We start from the raw sequence: 10,234 nt of genomic DNA, 5'->3' as shown, positions 1-10,234 counted from the left end.
GTTGTCTTATTTGTTTTTGTCTTTGAAAGCTGTAACATCATCCTCAAGTACATATTATATCTTAGAATTGACAAAACAGCCAAATAATTTCAAAGTTATATTTGTGTTAAAGAATGTTGACATGAGCACATTGAGAATGTGAAATATCAAGCCGAAATATGTTGGAACACTCACGTTGAAAAATAAACGAGGTCACACTCAGATGGGATTACTAGTTTTAATAAGATTTACAGTCGTACTTATTCAAAAAGATTACAAAAATGAAAGGTACTTTAGCCCTATATGAAATAGTATTCTTTAAAGAACAATAAAATATTGTATTTACAATCTATTTTTATTACAGTAAAAAATTATGGTTATTTTTACAAGACATTGTAATGCTCACGAATATCAGCTTCTATGAAATCATCTTGGACCTCAGAAATGTGGCATTCATCTTTGAGTAATTAATTGAGTTTTAGGATCAACAAGCAAAATGGCTTATATAATATCCCTATGTAATTCTGAAAAGGGGATTCTGTGAATGTGTGAGTGTTCTGTCTAAATCCTTAAGTTTCACTTTCATCAGGTTATTTTAAGTAAATGCAATCTCATGCATATTGTTCTTATGATCATGAATATTACTCAAATATGCTCATGAATATTTACAAAAAAAGGCTCAAAAACGCTTTACTTAGGATTTAAATAACAAAAATTAGCAAAATAGCTCAAATATCCCTAAAAATGAAATAATTCTGTAATATGGAGCATGTTATTGTTGATTATAAGAAACTGCAGGTTATTATAATTAGTTGGTATCCCAGTGTTTATGTGCTGTTTTTAAACATAACTGTTCCAATTGGCTTCACACAACCCACTGGCTGCTACTGCAACAGCTGAGCCTGCGGCCTCTCCCAATAGCCTGGTTGTCTGTCAGCCCCTCTCCGAGAGGGGAAGTATCCATAAAGCAGTCCCCAACTATTTTCCCGGAGGAGGGGTGCGAATCAAGTGCTTTAAACCTCAACTGCTGCCCGTTGATTTTGCTAGACTTCGAACCGGCATTCTGTCCCTTGACACTGTGCACCGTCAACTTGCAGCTCTGTCCATAAAACACACTCTGTGGTAGCTTGACCTCCTCTTCTGTCTTGGTTTGATCGGCAAACCTGAAGGTCTGAGGAGCAGGGGACACCTGGTGGTCTCCTAAAGGGCCGTGTGTGGGGCTCCTGGGCCCCTTGTAGAAAAGCCCTTTTCCTTTATGTAGCTGCCCTGTGGTTTTCTCAGGCGTTCGAGTGGGAGTCTGTGAGAATAGTTTTCTATTCAGCTGTTGTAAGGCCTGCTGATAAGGAGGAGGATTTTTGGTCACTTTTGGCTGTAAACCCCCCTCAATTTCAGCAACGTTCCTCTGATGATGTGCTTGACACTGTTTCTCCTTCGGCGAGGTGATTGGGTGTTGGTAATCTGTGTTGTTTAGAGCAAGCCAATCAGACTGTCCCCTGGCTGGAGAGCTCTGAGGAGAAAAGGGATTGTCCATTGAACTCAGAGATGAGCCTGTTGGTGACGTTACTGGGGATGATACACTGGAGGTCGGTGAAGTTTGTTTTACTCTCATGAAATTCAGTTGCTTGAAGTTGTGTTCCAAAAAAGTTGTGTTATCATTGACCTCATCAGGTCTCTCAAACTCTTGATATTTTCCACTTTCTGAGGTTTCTTTCTGCTCATGAGAAATCAAAGCAATGGTAGGCATGGAGTGCCTGTGTAATATAAGGGATTGGGGTTGACGCACAGCTGGTGTAAAGTTCCTGATTTGTGCCAGTGGGTTGAGAGACGCCAGGTTGTTTTCTGGACATTCAAGGTCACAATCCATACTACGACTGTCTTTAAGAGGACGGGTCTTAGAAATATCCTCCGTGTCAGTATTTACCTCATTCTTGAGACTCTCATAACCTGAGTCTGACATCTGCTGCAGGGACCCAACTAGAGGCAGAAAGAGAAAAGAAATGTAAAAACTTCTTACTTTAAGAAGTTATTTTGAACTGATTTGACCCTTGTTCAGATCTTCAGGTCATTTTAGGTAAAGGCAGTGTTGATAATGTTTACTAAAACTAAACCGATTCTTAAAAAATGGTTAATTGAAAGCTGAAATAAAATATAAATATTAGACATCAAAGTTAAAAAGAAATGTTATCTTGGCAGCTAACTGATGTAAAATAAGTTGAAGTACCTAAATTACTAAATCTAAAAATAAATGAAAGCAAAATAGAAACTTAAGATTAAAATTAAGATGTCAAAAGTACATAAAATTAAAACCTAAACTAAAAAAAGCTCATTTAAAATATTGTTAATAAATAATTCTAAAATAACACTGGGTAAAGAATATGCTTTAAACACCACATTGTTTTTAGCACTGGAGCCAGGATTTGTAACATTGATGATGAACATCTAAACAAATGCAACACATTTTTTAATAAAGAATTTAATAAAGTTTTATATAGTTTTATTTTTTTAAACAAGTGTTAAATCTTTTTTTTCCAGGGTGATTTAGTCATATTAACTAATATTATTGACTTAAAAAGCAGTTACTTTAGCTAAAGCACTTTTTTAGGCTGACAAAACATTATAGTGTAGTTTTGAGTTTTGTATTGGTGTGTATGTGATTGTGAAGTATGATTGTAATTATAGTAACCTGATCCGTGGTTGCTTCTATTATCTTCAGTCAAATCCTTTAAGAGGGTTATAATTTCATCCCCAAACAGCGCACAGCAGTTGTCAATCAAGACACGCACAATGTCACACACCTGTGTACAGATTAAATTTGCTATTACATTTACATTTTCCTGTTCTTTGAAATGTAATGACAATTTAAGCGGATACTCCTGTACTCCGCAAATATTATAATAAATTGGTAATAATAAAGCATGCTCACCTTTTTGGCGTCTTTTTCCTGGGATTGTTGATTGCTATTCCACAGACAGCTATGTGCTATACACACAGCCAGATTAAAAGAGTTCATCTGGTTGTGCTCAGCACTGAGTTGTATATGGTACAGCATCGCTATGATGTTTCTCAGCAGCAGGACATTCTCTTTAGGCAAGAGCTGAACAAGCCTGTGAATGTGGGCAGAATCAAGACATCTAAAAAAACATACACCTACAGGAAATTGGCTACTAAACCTTAATCTGCTTAAGGTGTGCAGTAATAATCATGGCCCTGATCCATCATTAGCAAGGTTTTATCCCTATTAACTGAGTACACTAGCATTACAAAAACTAATCTAGTGTTACTAGAACATTACCTCTGAACTTCCTGAACCATGTTCCTCTCCATCATGAGACCATCTCTTTCTCCATCTTGCTCCACTGCTTGAAGCCATTGCTCATAGAGATCCTCACACAGCAGGCTGCCAGGTATATTGCGTAAGAAATCCTACCAATCAGATGCACAGATATGAGAACACCGAGTTGCCATAAAATATGTGCTAAAAAGAGTTACACTAATGTTCAAAAGTTTGAGGTCAGTGGGGTTTTTTATTTTAAGAAAGTAATACTTTTTATTCAGCAAGGATGCATTAATTTGATCAATCTTGACAGTAAAGTCATTTATTTTAAGTTTACAAAAGATTTCTATTTCAAAAAAATGCTGCTCTTTTGAAATGCTGTTCATTTGTTGAGCACCAAATCAGCATACTAGAATGATTTCTGAAGGAACATGTGACACTGAAGACTGGAGTAATGATGCTGAATTTTAGCAGTAGTAAATTGAAATAATATAATATTTCACAACATTACTGTTTTAATTGTATTTTTTATTAAATAAATGCAGCCTTGGTAAGCATAAATGACTTTTCTTTCAAAAAGATTAAAAAAAATTACACACCCCAAACATTTTAACAGTGTACATACATTCACACCTTCCCCTTATTTACCTTAAACACTGCAGCGGTAACCAGTACAGATTCTCCACTCAGTGGCTCTCCATAGTCACCAGAATCCAGTTTTTTCCTCAGTTCTCGGCAGACCTTCGCTCCGGCAGAGCGCCGGAATATACCACGAGTCACGGCCCCCTCGCTGCACAAACACTTCAGCATATCCTTTAAAAAGAGCAGGTGGTTTTATTACTATTAATACTATTATTTTAATACTGTTATTGTAAATTATTGTAATTATATGATATTTTAATATTGTTTTTAAAGATTTTTCATAAGCTACAGTAATAAGAACTTTTCTTATTCTAGTTCTTTTCAACATTATTTAATAATAATGGTATACAGCTTTTCAGTTATATACTGTAATATAACAATCTTAATGTTTAGTATTATACTGCAACAGTCAATCATTCTCAATGTTATGAAGTTTAAGAATTGGTACAATATATATTATTAAAGCATATTACAATCAGATTCACCCATCTCCTTTTTAACTGCCTAAAATTTTAGGTTTTTTTAGTACATACAGTACCTACCACAATGGGTGATGGCAGGGTATTGTCAATTATCACTTCACTGAGCGGCCGACCAAACAGATGACCAGAACCCGGAGTAATGGTGTGGACGGGAGATTCTGACTGGAAAGCCTGTTCAACGCTGGGGCTTCGTTTAAATGCCCAGCTAATAAGAGACATCCTCCTCCTGCTACTTTTCTGCTCTGCTAGGAGAAATGTATGCAAGATAGGCCAGCAAGAAAAGAGGCAGTTATGTTTCAAGACATTGTGTATGTGTTAGTTTTGGGGGTGAGGGATTGGTGAGTATCAGAACACATCTGATGGGGAACAAGCTGTTGATTTGAAGCCAAAATCTATTCCATAAGGTAGGTATTTGTAGAATGTATGGCTTAATGTTAATATGGTCAGACTTTATTTATTTTGACATAGATGTGTGTGAGCTGATAGACTGCCATTACTGCAGAGGGAAATTAAAATACTGTTTTTAAAATGTTCTCTACTGTTTACTCAGTAAGTAAAATAGAGTTGGTTATTTCATTCATACAAAAATATCATACTATAGCATACTAAAAAAAAACTGAACAAGTAGTATGGTGGCCATATCTCACCTGTGAGGGTGTTTTTTATTTGACTACGACTAGGCCTCAGGAAGAACTGGCAGTGAGCATCAATAGGTACAAGCGCCATCTGGCTGTAGGATGATGTCACTGCATCTTGCTGCAACAGGCGAATGTGGCTCATCTTTATGCCATAAGGAAACTCGTGACCTGGTGGAACAAACAGCCCCTTACAAACAGGTAGGCTACTGTGCAGGAAAAGTATCACATTTAATCTAGTTAAAATGTTTGATTGCTTTGATAATATGAGAATAAAAAAATCTTACCAATTAAAGGGTATGGAGTTTCATCTTGTTTTGAACATACCCACAACTTATAATCTTTTATTCCACCCTGTGTACAAAGACAAAAGCAATCAATAAGGTAATAATAAATCAACAATAATAATTAGACATTTATTTCTAATTATAATTGTAAATGTATATAGTGCAGTGTTAACTTACCGAAAGACCAAACTGTTGCAGTGCTGTGCTAATGACATCAGAGGTACAGTCTGTGTTGCTGATCAAAAGAGTCTTCGCCTTGAGAGACAAAATCGAATTCTCGTTCATTTACACATTAAAGCTACAATACATCATTTTAAGAGCACAAGACAACCAGTACTTACATATGCACAGTTTCCAACATCCTTTGCAAATATCTTGAGTGGAATCATCTTTGGATCGTCACACGTTTTCTCTTCTTTTATACAACTTATTAAAAAAGGGTAGAGAGAAATTTGGATAAAAGTGTTTATTTCCTTTTTTGTATTATTATTATTTTATAAAGTAAAGTAAAATAAGTAGGCCTAAAATAACAATAACTGACCTTTCAATGAGAGACAGCCACCTGTCTTTCTCTTCTGAAGTGCTACACACACACACACACACACACACAAAAACAATTTTAACCAGCAAAATCGTGTGTGTTTGTTTGTGTGTGTGTGTGTTTGCTTGTTTGTTTGTTTGTTTGTGTTTGTTTGTGTGTTTGTGTGTGTGTGTGTGTGTGTGTGTGTGTGTGTGTGTGTGTGTGTGTGTGTGTGTGTGTGTCTGTGTCTGTGTCTGTGTGTGTGTGTGTGTGTGTGTGTGTGTGTGTGTGTGTGTGTGTGTGTGTGTGTGTGTGTGTGTGTGTGTGTGTGTGTGTGTGTACCTGAATGTAGCCACACAGTTGTAAGTTGGCCAGCCCATGACGAAGCTCCTCTCTGAATCAGTAATGGCCTCACACACCTCATCCACACAGCTGGCTGTCCACATCTCACTCACACGCACACACGCCTTCTGCTTCACCTGCATTACTGACCTGAAAAAAAGCATGCCAAATTATTCCAAGACCAAATTATCAGAACTATACCATCCACATTAATTGTATAGCTCTGTACACTCAAAAAGTTTGGGGTCAGTACATTTTGTTGTTGTTGTTTAAGAAATTAATACTTTTATCCAGCAAATATGCATTAAACTGATACAAATAGACTAAAAAGTAAAATTTATTAAGTTATCGTACAATGTATTATTTCTATTTTTAAATAATGCTGTTATTTTGAACTTGTGAATTCTGAAAAAAATGTATCACGGTTTCCACAAAAATATTAAAAATATTATATTAAGAGTAATTATATTAATATATATTAATATTAAGCAGTGTTTTCAGCATTATAATAATAAGAAATGTTTCTTAATTGCCAAATCAGCATATTACAATGATTTCTGAGAGATCATGTCACACTGAAGACTGGAGTAATGATGCTGAGAATTCAGCTTTGCCATCACATGAATAAATTACACTTTAAAATGTACTATTCAAATAGAAAACCTGTTTACTGTAGTCCAATCCTTGTAATCCTTGCATCCTTGTAAGTATATGACTTCTTAAAGGGATACTCCACCATTTTTTCATGTTAAAGTTTAAACTATGTTATTCCCTTAACTAAGACGAGTTGATACATACCTCTCTCGTCTCAGTGCGTGCACTCAATCGCTCTTGCGGCGAAACTTTGATAGCACTTAACTTAGCCCAGTTCATTCATTAGGATCCAAGCAGAGAAGCGACCACACACCTCCACGTTTTCTCTATTTAAATACAGTTACACGAGTGTAACTCGACCAAGAATGGTGACACAAAATAAAACGTTTTATTTTGTGTCACCATTCTCTGTCGAGTTACACTACTCGTGTAACTGTATTTAAATAGAGAAAACGTGGAGGTGTGTGGTCGCTTCTCTGCTTGGATCCTAATGAATTAACTGGGCTAAGTTAAGTGCTAATAAAGGGAATAACAGTTTAATATGAAAAAACAGTGGAGTATCCCTTTAACTTACTGACCCAAAACTTTGGAAAAGATGTGTATTTCAACAACAAAAAAAAGATTTCTCCTCAGTGTATTATTTTCCTCCTCCATACTTGGCCTTGGTGATGATGAGGATATCTGTGAAAAGGATGAGGAATCTGTCCTGGGTCTGAAGGCCTCTCTGTAGTAGAACATTGCTTTGGGAAATGAGCTTTCTCGTTGGGGTGAGCAGAGACTGGATCAGGGCGTAAGTGTCATGGCTAACCTGAGATACACAATCCCTGACACACACATGAGAGAAAAACAGACATTACTGACAACATCAGAAAATACACACAAAATACAGACAATTTCCCATGGCCAGACATCATCCCGTCAATGTTTCCAAAAGAAAACACGCTCAGTTTATCGATCCGTCTGTAATTAAACATGGCTTGATCGCTCTTTCACGTGCTTGATTGAAAAATTAGCTCTAGTGTTGCAGCTGAACATCAGACAAAAGTAGACTTCAGAAGGTACACATACTCTTAATTTAATTCATTACATTTATATAGCGCTTTTCTCGGCACTCAAAGCGCTTTACATAGAAGGGGGAATCTCCTCAACCACCACCAGTGTGCTGCGTGCAGCATGCACCTGGATGATGCGACGGCAGCCATATTGCGCCAGAACGCCCACCACACACCAGCTTACTGGTGGAGAGGAGACAGAGTGATGAAGCCAATTGGTATATATATATATATATATGGGGATTATTAGGAGGCCATGATGGACAGAGGCCACTGGGCAAATTTGGCCAGGATGCCGGGGTTACACCCCTACTCTTTTGAAAGATTTTTTGTGACCACAGAGAGTCAGGGCCTCGGTTTAACGTCTCATCCGAAGGACGGTGCTCTTTGACATTATAGTGTCCCCATTACCATACTGGGGCGTTAGGACCCACACAGACCACAGGGTGAGCACCCTCTGCTGGCCTCACTAACACCTCTTCCAGCAGCAACCTGTTTTTTCTCAGGAGGTCTCCCATCCAGGTACTAACCAAGTTCAGCCCTGCTTAGCTTCAGTGGGCAACCAGTCTTGGGCTACAGGGTGATATGGCTGCTGGCAAGCCTGTCTGACAGCCTGTCTGACGGTAGACAACTCAGTTTCTCTGTGTCTCTTTCACACACTCACACACATGCAGATGCTGGTTGTGAGACCACACACAGTCTGGTTTTGGTAGCATCTCTTCATTGTGTTAAAAATGCAAATATATTCAGAAGCCTTTTGCATGCACACAAGCGCTGACTGTGACATTGTGGTTGAAGTGAGAAACAAACTGCCCACTGAGACTGAAACAGACTGTAAAATAATATATGGCCATGCAGTCTGATATTTATGTTTACTGAAATCATATGCGTTATATATGCATTTTTAGTTTTCAAAGATTTTGATGTGATATTGTGGAAAGAAGTTCAGGAGATGAACCATTGGTATCATACCTGGAGACAGGTTTTGACTTTGTAAGGGCTTTGCTGAGAATAATAGAGGGAGCCGACTGTCTGCGCTGAGAGGACTTCTAAAGAAAGAATAAGAGAGAGCAATGTAATACAATACAAGGAAAAGAGTGATAACCAGCATTACATAACACACAGGTAATCACGCATGCTGATATTCAGTTTTATGAGCCCGGTTGTAAAAAAAAAGTGTTGATTATCAATTGTTGATTATATTTATATAATATTTTAATAAACAAGATATTGAGTAACTAAAATGAAATATGGCCATTTGTTTATTTTCTTAGTTTTGTAGTGGAAGAAGATTGTGAAGCTTGATCATTTGTGTAGCACAATGGGTTGATGATATTGTATGTGTTGATGATATTGCATTTTTTGTAAAACCTCTATTTTTTTTTGTTAATTTCTGAATTAAGTAATTTACTTTTTATTGTTTTAATTATTATTATGTTTATGTTTATATATACTGTATACACAGGATAAGTTATGGTTATTGTTGATTTTTTAAAAGTTTTATTTTTGATCAGCAGTCGCCCAAGGCACCGTACTGTATGTTGAAGCCCTAGGGCTTTGGCTCTGATATTATTACTATAATGTAGTTAATGAAAATTAGACAATGTGGCTAAAACTTGCACTTTGTAAAATTCTATCCATGTATTATTAATGTGTATTACCCCTGACTAAACAGACCAATAAACAGCTATTTTTAATTATTTATATATATATATATATATATATATATATATATATATTGCTGTTTTATTAAGTTAATGGCCAACTTAATTCTTCAAAATATGTTTTTGAAGGAGGTGACAATATACACTTGTAATTAAAGGTAAAAAAAAAAAAAAAAAAAAAAAAACATGCTGGCTGCATCTCTTATTTATCAAAATCACAGTGTTTTGTTAAACTATACAATCATAGAAATCTGAAGATTCAGTTGTGCATCAGACCTGGTGAATGGATCTGGCAAAACAATGTGATGGTCATAAAACAAATCAATGTCATTATGTATGCTGCATTATTAGTTTACCTTTATTTATAACTTTTCTCATTGCAGTATTGGTATATGATCGTCGATGATACAGCCATCAAACACCAGTTTACAGTTTATTGCTTTACTTACGTTGGAGTGCTGGTATTCCCCACAACTTTTGGTTCGGCTTCTCTTCTGCCATCCTGGTTCATGCAGTGGTCCCATAGTCAAAATCCAAGTAAAAAGATTGTGGAGGTGATTTAGAGAACTGATCAGACCAATGCTTCCATATCATCACCTGCACTATTGGGGTAATCTTCACTTAATGCTGTCCTTTTAGAGAGGAAGAAATACAAAATCCAGGGGTGTGTTCAGCTGTCCTATTCTCCTCTCAAGCTCCACAGTTTGATTTATCAGAGCAATGTATTTGTCTTTCCTCTCTGAAAGATGGAAGATTATGTCTG

General features: G+C 36.6%; 1 protein-coding gene across 1 annotated transcript; it reads right to left on the bottom strand.

Annotated features, from left to right (window-relative positions):
* Positions 1-844: 844 nt before the first annotated feature.
* arhgap20 (Rho GTPase activating protein 20) lies at positions 845-10,234 on the bottom strand. Its single transcript, XM_056260750.1, has 15 exons — positions 9,921-10,234; positions 8,780-8,856; positions 7,412-7,579; positions 6,162-6,311; positions 5,841-5,882; positions 5,641-5,725; positions 5,477-5,554; positions 5,300-5,366; positions 5,025-5,183; positions 4,438-4,619; positions 3,902-4,066; positions 3,272-3,402; positions 2,903-3,083; positions 2,663-2,774; positions 845-1,953 (listed from the first exon to the last, which is right to left on the bottom strand). Exons 1-15 carry the CDS (start codon positions 9,993-9,995, stop codon positions 845-847), a joined length of 2,781 nt encoding a protein of 926 aa, XP_056116725.1. The 5' UTR covers positions 9,996-10,234.

The sequence above is a fragment of the Rhinichthys klamathensis genome, unplaced genomic scaffold (genome assembly GCF_029890125.1).
Source record: "Rhinichthys klamathensis goyatoka isolate OS25496 unplaced genomic scaffold, OSU_Roscu_1.1 h1tg000177l_1, whole genome shotgun sequence".
Taxonomy (NCBI): domain Eukaryota; kingdom Metazoa; phylum Chordata; class Actinopteri; order Cypriniformes; family Leuciscidae; genus Rhinichthys; species Rhinichthys klamathensis.
This window is presented reverse-complemented; position numbering and strand designations above follow the sequence as displayed.